This window comes from Motacilla alba, chromosome 10 (genome assembly GCF_015832195.1).
Source record: "Motacilla alba alba isolate MOTALB_02 chromosome 10, Motacilla_alba_V1.0_pri, whole genome shotgun sequence".
In the NCBI taxonomy this organism is placed as follows: domain Eukaryota; kingdom Metazoa; phylum Chordata; class Aves; order Passeriformes; family Motacillidae; genus Motacilla; species Motacilla alba.
The window spans coordinates 5,430,013-5,445,721 of NC_052025.1; the positions used below are offsets into that span (position 1 = coordinate 5,430,013).

At 42.8% G+C, this 15,709-nt stretch overlaps 2 protein-coding genes across 5 annotated transcripts in view; both read right to left on the reverse strand.

Annotated features, from left to right (window-relative positions):
• Positions 1-2,361: 2,361 nt before the first annotated feature.
• On the reverse strand, positions 2,362-7,176 carry FBXL22 (F-box and leucine rich repeat protein 22). Its single transcript, XM_038147667.1, has 2 exons — positions 5,419-7,176; positions 2,362-3,491 (listed from the first exon to the last, which is right to left on the reverse strand). The coding sequence occupies exons 1-2, from the start codon at positions 5,751-5,753 to the stop codon at positions 3,146-3,148; spliced, it is 681 nt and encodes a 226-aa protein (XP_038003595.1). The 5' UTR covers positions 5,754-7,176; the 3' UTR covers positions 2,362-3,145.
• A 144-nt stretch (positions 7,177-7,320) lies between these two features.
• USP3 (ubiquitin specific peptidase 3) overlaps positions 7,321-15,709 on the reverse strand; it is a 41,760-nt gene continuing 33,371 nt past the window's right edge. For 3 of the 4 annotated variants that reach the window (XM_038147634.1, XM_038147635.1, XM_038147637.1), the window contains 7 exons: positions 14,995-15,141; positions 13,006-13,112; positions 12,755-12,835; positions 11,975-12,093; positions 11,712-11,825; positions 11,530-11,597; positions 7,321-10,724 (listed from right to left, as the gene is read on the reverse strand). In XM_038147634.1, the coding sequence (XP_038003562.1) occupies positions 10,559-10,724; positions 11,530-11,597; positions 11,712-11,825; positions 11,975-12,093; positions 12,755-12,835; positions 13,006-13,112; positions 14,995-15,141 (802 nt within the window). In that variant the 3' untranslated portion in view covers positions 7,321-10,558. The remainder of the gene's footprint in view (positions 10,725-11,529; positions 11,598-11,711; positions 11,826-11,974; positions 12,094-12,754; positions 12,836-13,005; positions 13,113-14,994; positions 15,142-15,709) is intronic. The other variant, XM_038147633.1, reaches the window with a different exon arrangement.

The following is a 15,709-nucleotide window of genomic DNA, read 5'->3' on the forward strand; positions in this document are numbered from 1 at the left end:
TTTCTGTTTGATTAGGACAGCAGTGTACTGCACAAGGAGATCTCTGCTCTGTGCCTTAGGAAAGTGCTGGACAGTAGGTAATTGCCCGGTGTCTCTATGAAAGACATCACTGATGTCAAGCTACAAACACTGCTTGGGTTCAGAGCAGGGTGTGCTGGGGAGGGGAAAGGGGAGAGGCTGTCCCTGGGTGAGTCAGAGCTGCTCTGCTCCCATTTCCCCTCTGCTCCATTTCTTCCTCCCTCAACTCCTTGGGAAGATGCTGTGGGGACTGAGGGCTGCTGAAAATGTTTATTAATGTCATCTCACCTGGAGCAAGACTGGTCCATCTGAGTGTGGAGTGTAGGGTAGAAATTCCTGTAACTTTCTCTCGTGTGTCTGTTGTACATTACCAAGGATTGATCAGGAAATTTCCTGCTTGTCCAGGACTGAGCTGCTGTATTGCTGCCAGCTGCCAGTGCTCAGAGGGAGGGCTTGGTTAGCTGTAAGAATTTGCATATCTGGGTTTTATCTGGTGACGTTCTCTCAGGACTGTATGTTGGCTCTTGAAAAAGGCAAAAGCCTAGCTATGATCAAAGACCTGCAGAGTGAAACATTTGAGGGGGAGCAGGAGTTGGGGGAAGGAGGGTCTCACGGCTCTGAAATCATGCAGACTTGGTTTCCTGCTTATTGTGTGTTAGGTTTCAAATTGGACTGAGATGTGACTCACATCACTGTGTTGTGAGGATGTATAGTCACATCTTGGCCTAAATGTGTAGGTTTAATAGGTAAAAAACACAGTATTTAAATAAATGGGGAAAGTGCTGTATTAAGTCCTGTATTATTGCATTCTACACCTCATAGATGTGTCTTAGTGGCACTGATTTGTCAGCCTGTTTCAATCAGCACAGGAAATAATAGAACTGTGCCTAAAGATGGCAGTTTTATGTGGACTGTGCAGTTAGCTTCCTGGATAATGAAGATCTTTTTGGAGGCAGTTTACAATAAAATCACAGGGGATGTTGATTAAAGGTTTGTGCTTGATGGAACTTTAATGGCTTGGAACTATAGAAAGCCGTAGACATGTTTCCATCCTTCCATAATACCCTAAGTAAAATGTCATCATTTTCTATATTCCATTTTCAAATTGGATTGTGAAGTTAGAAAATTCATTATTGATGCTGAAAAAAATGTATGAATACACTAGAGTTCAGATTTTACCGTGTCATGAACAAATATCCCTATTCAAGGAGGGGAAGAACAAAGTAATGAGTTAGAGCATTGTTAAACAAATAGGCAAAGAAATCAAGTGGAGAGTGTTTGAAGACCCTTTTTAGCTCTATAAAAGAAAATTAAAAACCAAAACAAACCACAAGCCCCACAAAATACCCTGCCCCCCCTGCCCCTGCCCCCCCCCCCCCCCTTTCCCCCCCAGTCCTGGTAGAAAACTGGCAAAAAGGCTTAAGTAATATGTAGACAGATGCAAATGTGCTTTCATATCTTATAGCTGCTTGAAAATCTGTTCCTGTTACATCTACAGGGACGTGTCTTTCACCACAGAGTGCTGGGAGAGCTGGTGACATGAGGAGGTCTTTGCTTGCTGCAGCGGCTCTATAAGTTTGTGCCTTGTTTTGGCTTGTCAGCAGTGTGTGGAACTGTTGTGGTGTATCCAAGGTACAAGTTGTGTCAGCTTCCCAATTTTCACATCACAGTAAATTTGTTCAGCTCAGCAATGTCCTTTCATAGCTGTCAGTGCTGGGTGAGGATTGCTGTCTCCTTATCTGCACTTTCAGTTTTCTTCCTTACCTTGTGGTGCATAAGGGCCCTACTTGAACTTTAGGAAGGACTTAATGAAATACCACTTTTACAGTGTCATGCTGTTAAATATCTCTGAGTAATGAAGATGGAATAATTTAGTTTCCTCATCTGGGTGAGTGTTTCTTACAGATGCTCATACTGATCAATTATTTCTCTAGAATTGCAGTATCGTTTGATTAAGTTGCTGTAATGCTATGATTTATTTCTTACCTCAGCCAAATTAGAGAGTACCAGGTATATCTGTGGATCAATTAACCAGGATCAGAAGGCGAAGTATATTCAGGTATGTTGAGAGCTGTAAAATCCTCTTTGGTGTCAAATTTTGTAGATGGTGGCATAGCATCAAAAGTATGTAAAAAAAAGTTTCACTTCCAGGTAGCAGAGCAGTGTGCAGGATGGGGACAGCCTTGTGCTTTGGGATGAAAATAGCTACTGGTTCTGTGCTTTGCAGTGAGAAATGGGCATTTGTATACCACTGGTCTGTACTGTGTTCCTAATTTAGCATTAAAAGACAGGCTGTTAGTCACTGTCTTTTCTTGCAGGTTAGTTCTCTCAATTAGCACTGGGTCAGATTACATTTCCTTTAATGTCAGCTTTAAAAAATAACTTGGTGCATATTTTATTATGTAAGTACATCATGCAGAGAGTCAAACTCTGTTTTGTGTGTCTTGAATCCATGCTTCTCTCATTAAATAAAAAAGCCTGGTAAATTAGCTGCCACTGTAATCACTGAGGAAGTGCTGGTGGTCAGCACTCTGCTTTTGCTAGAAAGGTGTTTCAGGGAGTGATCCTCCAGTGCTCAGGCTCTCTCTGCTGGGGCTTTATGCCCTTGCCCATTACATAAGGAGTTCTGAAAGTGCAGGGTCCAGTCTGAACCTCGTGACCCAGTGGGAGACTCTTCCTTAATGTTTGTGTTCTCAGGTCCCTGTGTGACTCATCCTGCCTCAGTCCACTCCGTTTCTTCCATGCAGTCAGTGAACCTTGCCACAAACTTATTGCACTGTGTCAAAACTACTGTTAAACTTTCCTTAAAGTTCATAAAATTTATTGAACTCTATCAAATGATTTGGCCTCAGTAAACACGCTGCTGGTTCCCTCTTCTAAGTGAGCGCACCTGCAGCACGAGGGTACCAGAACTGCAGTTTTCAGCAGATCTGGCATTTTGTGACAGCAATGCAGGGTTTCCCAGTTTCAAGGAACAACAGAGAGCTCACAGTTATTTCCTGCAGCCCATCCAGGAGGAGATGCATGTCTTTTCCCTTTACAAAACAAACATTTGTTTGGACTTGACCAGAACCCGTGGAAGTAGCGACAGTTCATTGCTACTTCAGTGAGGTAAAATACCCCCACTTTAAAGCTGAACCAATTTTCTTGATGCTTTCTCAAGCATCAGCTTTTTTTCTGGCTTGCTGTCTGGGATCATGTTAGCACTTCTCTCCGCTCTCAGCATTACTGAAGGACACTTTTCCCTGACTCTGTCTAGCCCGGCTTGCGTGACATTGCGGCAGAAATCCACGTGGAGCGTTCGCAGCGATGCTCCGTGGAGGGTCACTGCCTCCAGGGTGTGGTCAGTGATCTGCACACAGTTCTCCAGTCTGAGGCTCTTCAGGTTTGGGCAGTTCTTGAGAAGCTGCAGAATGCAGTCGTCTGTAACATGGCCGCATCCAGAGAGGGTCAGAGACAGCAGATTTGGACATCTGAAAGCAGGATGGTGACAGGTGAGATGGGAGAAATAAACCATAAAGCTTGTGGAAGCAAATAGCATCAAGAATAAATACAAAGGCTGAAAAAATGCCTCCTGTTCATCGGGAGGGGCAAGGAGGCACAATTAGGTGAGCCCACATGTAGATCTTAATGTTCAGCTTAACTAAAGGCAAAGCTTACTTGCTTTGCCTTTTCTGTTGGTAGCAGCATCTCTAGCTCAGCTGGCACAGTGGCATGGGGATGCCTGTTTAAGCTGTGGCTGCATCATTTTTTCTTAAGGAGTTGGATGGTGCTGTGCTTCTCCAGGCACCGGGACCCAGCAGAGAGGAGATTAATTTCAGGATGAAGGGAGGACAACTGAGAGAAGAGACTACTGTGCAGACATGCTGAGCATGAGCAAGTAAGGCACTCCCACTCTTAATTTTTAGGAATTACAGATATATTTTATCTGCTTGGATTTACTGAAGAGGTGCCAGCTGCTTCCTAAAGAGTGTTTGATGTTCAAACCCCACTCAGCTCTTAAACTTTCCTTTGAGTCACTGGAACTGGTAATTCTGTTGTTATAAACAATGATGCAGCAAATGAAAAAAAGCTTTTTCTTGCTGCTTGAGTATGTCTGGGGAAGTACAGGAAAGGCCTGTCCCCAGTGGGGTGTTGATGCTGTGCAGGAGCTGTCCTGGAGCAGCTGCTGTGCTGAGCAGGGCCCTGTGCAGCAGCCTGCAAACATGTGCCATGTGTGGCTCCTGGCTCAGCCCCCTCTCCAGGCAGTAGCAATTCAGCATCCACCTAGCTAAACAGAGCATCACACACAGGTCTGTGTTGATGTTGCACTTGTGAGACCTCTAGACAGAATTTTTTTTCTTTTAACTCTGTTCTGTGAGGAGCAATTGGAGGGAAAAGCTGGCAGCAGTCAAGAAAGGCTCTAACAGAATAAAACTACTTTAAACTCAAGAAAAACTGGATATTTAATTTGCATTTTTCTTTGTCCACAGTGCTATGAATTTTGACTTGAAATGCTTTCAATGGGTTGCAGCAAAAACAGGTAGGGCCTTGTAGGCACAGCTGTGCTGATTCCCCCTTAATTAATCCAGATTTTTATCAATTGTTCTAGAACATTTACTTCAGAAATCTGGCACTTGCAATTTAATCTGTTTTTGAAGCTGCTTTTCAGTCCTTGTTTTGAGATTGCACTGCTGCTGGCTCTCTCCTGTCACTATCCCATGACGTTTTCAGGTTTTCCAAAGCTAAGGGCTGTGGCACAGGTGCACCATGTCAGGGAGCCACTGCCACGGTCCCTTGGCTCTGCTTTGGGACCAAGCCAGCCCTGGTGTTACCCACACACAGTGGGACTGGCTCTACCCCGTGAGCCTCCTCCTGGTACTGCTCTGCTCCTTCCTCAGAGCTCTTTTGCAGCAGCAGAGCTGTGAAGGAAAAGCTGTGCACCCAGAGCTGCTTTTCCATGGTGGCATTTCTCTTCCCTCACTGCAGTTTAGAAGCAGCTGGGAGTTTAAACATCAGAACTTTAGACTGAACTAAAGCTGACACTTAATAACATGTTAATTGAACTTGGTTGTAATGAGGTGTGTTCACTGTTTGCAGTCAGGGCTCTGCTCCAGGCACTCCCCCAGACACTGCCAGAATGGTGCAGTTTAGCTGAGCAGCAGTGTGGGAGGCAGGAGTGCACTTTCCCGTATTAATAACGAATTCTTAGGAAAAAAAGAAAGGAAACATAGACTTAAGGGAAATCTAGAGGAAGTATACACTACTGCCACTGTAAAATGAACTTACACTACAGTGGTGAAGGCAAAGCACTCATGTACTTCATGCTCCATTTCAGGCAGGGGTTACGGAGTATTTGAAATAACTCTGACTTCACTCATCTCAAGGCAGTTACTGCACACTCACACCCACAGAACGTACCTGTTGCAAACGTCTAGTAAAAAATCACTGACAGTGTTCTCATGCCTCTTACAGAAGTCTTTCTGGAGACTGTTTTTCATCCAGTCCTCAATGTTACACACCTTGACTCTCTCTGAATACCAGCAGATGGATAAGTGTTTTAAAGCAGGTCCCAGGAGAAAATTATCCTTCTTTAGTTCCACAGGAGAATGAAAGTTCAACAAAGACCACAGTAAAGGATCCTGAAACACTTCTAGTAACTTGTGACATGTTTTTGCTAGATTTTTCCTACTGTTTTTGTCCAGAAAAGAGAAGAGATGTAAAAGGCATTCCCGGTTGAGCTGGGTTATGTGCATTGCCCAGCAGCAGTGGCAGAGTGTCTTGGCTGGGTGGAGTAATAGCAGTGCTGGAGGGGGCTCACACTCACCAGGAGGCTGTTGCTCATATATGGTTGTGGAATGGGGTTTATTTTTGGTTAACAGCTGGTGCAGAAGCTCAGAACAAGGAACGGAACAGAACCATGTATGTAGCTTGTGCTTCCTTTGTCCAAGGGAATGGAATGGGCATGTACGACTTGACTGTCATGAAATGCTTCCTTAAAAGGGATTTTTTTTTTCCTGTTGTAGACTCTCCTGGAGTTTAGCAAAGTTCTTGTGCTGAGTTACTGGAGGGGGTGGGGCTGTAGCTCCAGCTGCCAGGCGTATCTTTGTCAGTGTTTCCCATTCGGGAGATTTGGCTGAGCAGCACTTTGGTTTGGCAGAGTACACTTGACTCTCTCTTTGTTCATTGATTTTTCTGAGGTTGCACATTTGGCTCATGTTCGAGGACTGTTACATGGATAATGGAACTTTCATAAAGTTTTTTAGAAGGAGCTGAAACTTTCTCTGGATGCCTTGAAGCACACACACGAGCTGCAGTTCAGTTCACAAGCCCCAGAGGTAGGGACAGTTTCCTGCTCAGTTATTTGAGGCTGAACTGTGATTCTATAAACAAAGCTGGCTGTGTCCCCACCTTCTGCAGGAGGGAAGCAATGACACAGAGGCAGCCACACATGGGAACAGCGAGGCTATGTTTAGTTCCTTGTGGGCTTGTGCTTTTAATAGATGTCTTCTATTGGCCCGAGTTTTACAAGTTTAGCTGTTCTGGTTTTGTAGGTTTAGTTCTGTTACCACAGAAATCTTTTTCCCACCCTTTGGTGGAATAAGGAGATACAAAAGTGGTTTTCCAGGTGAAAGTATCTGTTGTACAGAAATTGGAGAAAGTGTAGCGGAAAGTTGTTCCTAGAAGAAGAATAAAGCTACAGCAAGGGCAGGTTGGAATTAAATGCAATAAGCATGCCTTTAACTTGCCTGCTTGTGAATCAAAAATGCTTGAGATGAAGGTATTTTATAGTCACTTTCTGCCTGGTGTTAATAGAAGAGAATAAATACATTCAACAAACCCATAAAAAGTTACAGCAAACAGCACTGGGGGAGTTTTTCAAGTTGCCCCGCACACAAATAGTAGCTGGGAGACTTCATGGCATTTTAATTAGTTAATACAGGACAAGGTTGAATGGGACTCAATTTTACCTCCTCCTTCACACCCCAAGAATGCGGTTTAAAATTCAACTCTGAAAAACAAGGTCTGAAATTTGTTTGTAGTCTGCAACAATCATAGCTTGAGGAAGTGCTTGAGTAATGTGTGTGTCTGAACACAGCTGGCATACACAAAGAAATGGCAATTCTTTCTGCTTCCTTCTTTAGTTAGTAACTTTCTACTGTATACAGTAAGCTGTGTTTAACATTGCCAGTCTTCTTGGTTTTATATCCTTTGTCATTTAATCTTTTTTTTGAAATTGTAAGGAGATTGGTGTTCCCCCTCCCCCTTAAAGAAACAGCCCTGGTCAATGCCACAAAAGGGACAAGAAGATGTCACATACCAGGTAATGCAGTTTACTGGAAAACAGCAGCTTAAAAGATGTGCCTGTGCTTGTTCTTCATTCTCGTGTTAGCATTTTCAAATCTCAAGAACTTACCTTTGTTTTTGAGCAGGTTTAAACAGTTGAGACTTCTCAGAGTTATATGTACAGGAATACTATTTTAAAAAATACTAATTAAAAAAAAACCCAAATTAACAACAAATCAACAATCTAGCAAAGTTGAATGATGAGGATGTTAGGATGGACTCTTGCCAGACAGAGGGGACACACCACAATCTGACAAAAAAACCACCAGCAGTTGGGTGACAAGGCATTTAAAATGGAATGGCAGGTCCTCTTTGGGGTTAGGTGCTAGCTTTGGTAGAGGTGTTACAGAGTTAGGAACACTGCAATTGCTTTATTTTGTTTTTCCCAGAGCAAGGTACAGTATTCTGCCATTTGTGTGCAGAGGACATACACCAATGTTCTGCAAGCCTGTAGAAGGACAAGAAGTTTCATTTTCTAAGGAAAGGAGACATTTTAATGGCACATTTTCCATAAACACACTATGTGATGAGATATAATTCACATTCATCCTGGAAATGCTCCAGAAACACACAAGATGAGCACAGTCAGTAATTCTCACTGAAAATTACACACAAGATTTTAATGGTAAACAATTACAACTATGGCACTACAGTACTTGAGAATATCCTAAAGCACATTGGAATCAGCTGTCAAGGTGCCCATTACCTCATCAGTAAGACACAGACACATCAGTAATGAAACATTGCTGGGGGAATTTCTTAACACCACGTGTTACACTTCCCGCTGATTTAGTAAAATCTTCATAAATGGCCTGCTGTTTTTTATACAAGTCCACTATCCCTCCCTGTCTCAAACTTTTAAACTCTCTTGCTGACATTTAGGAGCTGGACATTTTGCGGTTTTGATTGACATAAATATTGGCTCCAGTTGTATACGTGGCTAAACAATCAGTAACAAAAGGACAACCTTTGATTGGACACATTTTGGTGAAAAAGATGCAAGTCTTTGAACTGTAGAGAGCAGTTGCTGCTTGCAGAGCAGTCTCAAGCAAGAAAAAAACTTCTTGCCAGCTAGTGTGTACTACGATGAGCAGTAAGTAGAAAAAAAACATTTGGCTTAAATGAAAGAGATATTCCCCCCCACAAGCGAGTAGATAAATATAGGATATACAAGCTAGGTTAAAAAGGTAATACTAGGCCAGGTGCAGTATTATGTTACTGGTTCAGTGCTCAGTTACTTTTTTTTTTTCGACACCACACTGAATAGAATACAGTGGATAAGCAAAGTTCTCCACCAGGAAGAGAAATACTTGTGTTGCCACAACAAACTGTTCATACTGCCCATCTGAGTTTGCAGTGGGAGAAAGTTAAATTAGGAAAGGATTTACAATGTACTTGTTCCAGCAAAGCATATGGCTGAGTCCTGAGCAGCACCTGCTGCAAGGACAGCCTGCTGTGATTGCATCGTTTTCCCAGACCCGCCCCACACGGCCCTGCTGGAGACACCACTGCCCAGGAGCTGCATGGGACACAGCAAATGGGACTGAAAGAAAATGCTCAAGTCAGAAGGTAACTCTGACCCAAACAATTGCTGACAAGTAGAAGTCGATTAAAAGAAGTGAATGTTGCTGAAGATTACAAATTTAAATTTCTAAAAATACAGAAAGGCACATTTACATCACTGTTTTGCAAGAACACTGCATACACCTGACTACTGTAAGTTAAACTGCTGCTGGCCTAGAGATAGTTGTGTATTTTAAGCTTGGCATTCTCAAAGGTAAATTCTAAAGAAATCTGGTCCAAGCAGCATGCAGAGAAAACACAGCTAGAGGTGGCAGCTGTGCAGCTCCCCGTGAGCAGCAGGAATGGCAGAATGTGGTACAATGCTTTACCTGCTCCGTTTTCTGCTTGTCTAAGTATCAGCAACCTGTTTTCATTGATTAGAAGAAAGACTGCCTGTAAGGAAGGGAAGGTGACAAACTACCTACAGCTTCAAGAAATGGCAAGTTCTAGTTACTGTTCAATCTAAGTAAAAGACAACATCCTTATAAATATGTCACTGTATCAAATAACTCTATAGTCTTAACCTGTGTGCATACTTCAAAACCCATTAGCTCTGCTGAACAATTTCTGCAGCTTTAGATTAAGCCAGTTTCTGCCTTTCCTGGTTTAAGATGCATTTGAACTGCTAGAACGATTTCACGCAAAGCACCTGCAACACCATCTGTCACCTCCTGCTTCCCAGTGAACTGTAGCCATGGAGCAGAGCTGCATTTAGACCTATGCCTGTTCTCACAAACCCCAGCCCTTGGGGCTGTACTTCCAATTCCCACTAGGAACTAAGGGGTTTTGCTTGGGATTCTACTGCCAGGAAGTCTCCCCAATTTTCAAGCACATAAGTGTTCATGATCCAATTTCAGGATGACAGCCTAAAACCAAGAGATGTCAAATGCAATACAGGTTGTTATAAAACCATAAAGGGCAATGCAATTTAGACAGGTAAAGATAATTGTTTTAAATTTGCAGGGGGTAGGGGGCAGCATATCTGAGCAGTACTGTAATTAAATTGCAGTATTGATACAATTGAACCAACTGTTTATTTACAATGATTCCTGAAAGTCACCAGCCTGAATACACACCAATATAGCAGCAATCATCTGGTCTATTTAATGATGGTATATTGCCTCTCTTGTGCAGAAAAAGGATGATTGGTCAGAGGTCACTGTTTAAGTTTCTTGCACGAAGGAAAATAGTACGTGCAAACAATTCCTTGATTTAAAGAGATTGAGTCATATCTACATCATAGGACTGAGAACAGCATGAAGTTGTATTGCTTTTCATGGTCAGAAGCACTTTTATCTTGCTTGTAAGGAGGACAGAGGTTTTTGATGTAAATGTGCCTTTAGAAAGTGAGAACTGAAAACATTAATATAAAAAAGTCATAACTATTTCATGAAACTATATATATAAAAATTGAGTTATCACAACTAAAGCAGCAAATCAAAATCTGCTGAGGTTTTCTGGTATAACTAAAAAAAAGTTAGTTTGTGTCCAAGTTCAGTAAGTCAAATGCTACCATTGACACAACAAAACAAAAACCCACAAGAGGAAATTGCAAAGTGCACAATGAAATTAATAAGTCTTGGATCAAGTATTTATGGAAAATGGAAATGTTTGTCCGGTGGACTTGATAAGCAAGAATGCAAAGGAGGTATTAAAGTTTCTCTGCTCCAGGCTTGGCTTGGCGCTCCACGTAGAAGAGGATGTAGGCCTTGGCCTTGCCCACGGTCTCCTCGTCAGTCAGGGTTACAGTACTGTCGTTGAAGTGGAACCAGCGGCCCTCGTGCGCCGCATACGCTGTGTAGTGGCCGGAACCAACGCTGTGGAGCAGGCAGAGGGACAACAGTCAGGGACACTCCTCACCGAGGCACCTTCTCCTGGGGCTAAGGGCCTGCCAGCAGCCTGTGGAAGGAAGGTACCCACAGCCCTGCACAGCAGATGCTTCTCTTTTTGAGCTGCAGGGCTCAAAGTCTTCAAATGAAAGTTCTACAAGAACACGTTGTCTTGTCCCTTCTACTGTTACTCTCAACAGTTATCTGTCCAGGGCTGAGAAAAGTTAAAAGACTCACAGTAACTTTACTTCAAAATATGCCCAGCACCTTCCCTGGGCATGCCTGTGAGCCTTCACTGCTGTGGCAGGAAAGGTAATGGTGATGATCTCTTTCACCATACGCATCTTTGGGCAGCAGGTGTTCCAAGCATGCTCATACACTTCTTTAACATAAATGCAAATGTATCTTCCAACATGAATGAAAAGGGGAAAAAATAGTCCTGTTTTGTAGTAAGAATTTCAAAATGAGACATTAATTCCTTGAAGGGCCCCTGACTCCTCCTCTTGGTTTAAGGCTTTTTTTATTTGTAGGGCTTCGTTTAGGGCTTTTTTTATTTGTATTTTAGGGCTTTTTCATTTAATCTCACACATGTAGTCATTAACCCCAAAGGCTGCCAAGGGGCATTCACAGGCCTGACTCTGTTGGATCTATCGAAATTAATTCAGCTTAGCTCCCTGCCAGCTTATAAACTACGGTTTATTTCCCCCAATTAAAATACATGCCCTCGGGACAGAAAGCCCTTCATTATCTCTGCATGTACCCGAGTGGGAGAAGGCCTGTGCCATGTACTCACCCTGAGCCGTGATGCACAACCACAGCCACGAGGTCATACAGGCAGCTCTCTGGGCCACTGTTTTCAGGCTGTGGTAGGAAAAAACAGAAATTCTTCAAATCTCAGTAGCACCCTGTAATTTGTCATAAAGATGTATGCCATGGAACAAATTCCTTGCAGGAGGCATCAGTAGGTCTTCTTACCTCTAACAAGTAGCATTTCATGTCTAGGCCTCGCAAGGGAAACTCAACATATGTATCAACCTTGTTTCTCAGATATGCTGTCCAGTGAAAGCGTTTCAAGTGTAAGCATAGCACCTACAGGGGGACAGTTACGAAAGGTGTGTTAGAGGAGGGGGCTGAACTCGATGCCGGACGCTGCAATAGCCATGGGGAGGAAGAGGTCTTGGTTGAACCATTATTTCCTTTGACATTTTGTCAAAGTTATTTCTCATGCTTATACAAACCTTTGGTAGTTTCTGAATCCAGAATTTTTTGGTGGACTTCTGTTTCTTTTTGCATTTGTGACACATGTACAGCTCTGTCTCATCAAGTTCTTCCAGGTCTGTAAAACTGCGAAGACAGTCTAGAAAAAGCAGATACATCAAGTGGTTTTTGTAACATGAAATACAACAAATCCAGCAATATAGGTGTGCTCATCTGCTGCAACCATTCCAGTTATATCCATCTGGGCAGCAAAAAAGCTGTATAATGTTTGAATACAATAACGTGTTGTAACATGCAACCTCCCCTGTTCCTGAAAGCAGCTAGAAGTGGTTTGAAAGAAATAAGCATGCATCCCCAAAATCTCCATCCTCCAAACAAAATTCCATCCAACATTCAGCAAACTGCTTTCAAACAAAGATAAATTATTTTGTAACATGGAATATTTAACTTCTAAAGCCTTTTTGGTTTTAGACACAAAGTGAACAGACAGAACAACAGGGTTTTGTTGAATAGTTCATGATTTTCAGCAAGTCTATTAACAAATCTGTAAAAACTAACATCCTGTAAAAACCAAAGTCAGTAACAGCACTGCTGGACTGCACTGATGTTGTTTAAATGCAGAACCCCCCAAGAGCCACCCTCAGCATGGGCATGGGCACATGCCTCCGAGGACAGAGCCCCAGTGAACACCCAGAGGCAACACTCCAGATCAGTGTCTGGGAAGGGTGAACAGCATTAGAAATGCTCCGATTAGAAAGAAAATCCTCTTGGGCCTGGTGTGATTTCATGAGCACTCTTACCTCGTAGCGTGCACATTGGTCCACTCTCTTGGTTTTTAGTACGTTTATTTCTGAACTGACTTGGAATATCTAGCGAAAGGTCTAGAAAAGCAACGATTTAAAAAACAAAATTAGGGCTGAATAGAGCGATGCCTGGTCTTTTCAGGCTGACACACCGGGTCTGTCATGTGACATCTAAATATATCAAGCTTCAGATTTAATTTTCTGCTCTAAGTCACATAGTATTTGGAACACAAGAGGCAGCATCTTACCTAGGAATGGGTCAAACTTTCTAGATTCAGTCCCACATATTAGGCAGTTGACTTCATTTTGAAGAATGCCTCCGAAAATGGCAGTGACAACAGTAGACGCTCCATTTCTAGACAGACCACATCAGAGAAGTACAGTCAGCCAGCAAGCCTGAGCTGAATTCCCAACACCTGTTCAACGTTTGATGCTCACACCTCCTGCTGCTGGGCCGAGCCAATGAAACAGGGACTGGGTGCTCCAGGCAGAACGGGCACTGCAGCTGCCCGGGGCACATCACATGAGCGTGGTGCCTACACTGCTTTATCTTGGACGTAAAGAAATGCTGAACTGGGGGGCTCTAAGCAGATGCTCAAACTGAAAGTGTTGTGGTGCAGCTGGGTGCATTTCTATGTGGAGCTGTACTGGATGCTCACACAGGTCCAGGATTTTAACCCTGTAATTAAGACTTCATCTGAAACAAAAATTCTTTCTTTGGTAGGTCAAGCATATTTTTGTTTTAACTCTACACCCTTTCTTACCTGTGCTTTTGACTTCTTTGAGCACATTTCTGCACTTCACTGCCAACAGCAGCTTAAGTTGCATTAAGACATGATAAACAATGTGCAAGATCAGCGTTGTTCTCTAAGCTTTCATTACTCTCCTACTGAATTTTTTTAGCAGATTATGTAATGGCCCTCCTTCTCACAGTCCAATTTAAAAAACACACAAATTTCAAGTTATGTTATTACACACTACTAAGGCTTGCAGAAACCTGTGTTTCTTGCCTGCATTCCACCTACATCTTTACAGCTCATCTCAAGGCTTCCTGAGCATGAGGAAATAGCTGCTCAGCTGGACTGCTGCACAAGAAGAGTGCATTCCCAGCCTATTTATTACTTTACTGGAAGCATTAAAGTGCCCTCACAAGAAGGGCAGCTTACCCCACGTCACTGCACAACTGAACAGCCCTTCTCAAGACAAATTTACAGTAGATAGGTGAACAAAGGTTGAATTCTCCTGGGATTTTAACATCCAAAATACTGACAAAACAAAATCAGTTGAGATTTCAAATATATGTCAATTCTACAAACATTTTAAGATTCTTCCAGGGGATTTTTAAGCACAAGCAACACGACATAAATGCAGTAAAGAGCACAGTCTGAACTTTGTTAGGCTTTCCCTAACAAAGCATCTATAAAATCCTGCATCTCAGGCCTGCTTACTCTGTCCTAATCAGTAGAGAAGGAAAAACTGAAACTCTAGTTTTCTGTAGGGAATTAAGGACTTAAGAGAACAAATGTGCAGGCTGATCTGACAACTTGCCTTCCTGAAGCAAAATAAGGTTTTCTCTCCTGTGAGAGTTTCAATCTGAGAGAAAACACAGCTAGGACAGAGGTCAGAAAAAACAGTGTTTTGAGAAATAAAGAAAAAGGAGTCAAACACAAAAATTACACCTGTTTCAAGGTACACACTAGCATGAAAACCAAAATTATGCACAAAAAAAAAGCACCAGCTGGAACTGTCAAGTGATACATGAGATCATCTGCTGGAAAAGTGACTTCAAGCACTAACTGCACTACTCAGTCATTTATCCAGGGAGTCTGCTCACAATTTAAACATCAAAATCGCTGGCCATCATTTTCACTCCTGCAGCATTCAGGCCATCTATCACCCTAAGATAAGTATATTGTCTGGGGAGAAGAAAGAATTCTATGGGGTATAGAAAATACAGTTTTTTATTTCTGAAAGATTAGTGAATTAAAATGTCTTTACAACTTAGCCTGTATGCTCACTCACACCTATGAAAACTGCTGATCTACGACACTTCCTTTTGAAGGGACACAGATCATACAGAACGCTCATCTTCATAACCTACAGCTTTGCACTGCCTACAGTTAGAAGCACTGAAGAAAACTTCAGACAAAGAACACTGATCTGAAATTCCAGAGCCACCACATGCAGACCCATGCAAAGGCACGAAGACTTTGAAGAAATTAAAACCCACTTCTTACATGCAACATTTGTTGCTTGCAGACAGGTTAGAATTTTCTTGCAAGATTACTGAACGTGAAACACCATTGAAGCCACCCTGGAGTTCCAGGTGTAGATGGTCCAAAAGGTAACGCATGAACTCGTGGGCATCCTGTTGCTGGTATCCCCTTAGGAGAAAAGGAAACAATAACAAAATCACTTTAGAGGCAACACACAGCAAGCACCAGGGTCACAGGAAAAAACCTTTGCTTCTTTAATCCTACTGAGCAGACTTTCCATATGTGCTTGGTACCAAGAAAGTTTTCCAAGCAGCCTCTGGAAAGACACGGCAGCGTCCTGGCAAATTCAGCGATTTTGGTCCTTTGCAGCTCACGCTCTCTGCATGCCTCTTGTGAGAACAGAGAAACCTTTAATACGCAACTCGGAGAGGAAGAGAAAGCAGCAGGGAGCAGCAGACACCTGCCATGTGCTCACACAACACACTGGGCCTAGTGGAGCTGCCACATTGCTATCTGGCCTCAGCAGCCCTGCCTGTGCCAGGGGCATCCCAGGACTGTGTCCCTGTTAACTGAAATAATGGATGGCAGCAGCGGCTTCTCCTCTGTCTCCTTTGGTACTGACTATGTTTGATGTGCCTTTGCAGAACTGCTTTGAATCTCATTCAGACAGGGTACTATTTGTCCCTACTTTGAATTGGCCACAGATGAAGGTCGATATATTGTAATCTCAAACCTG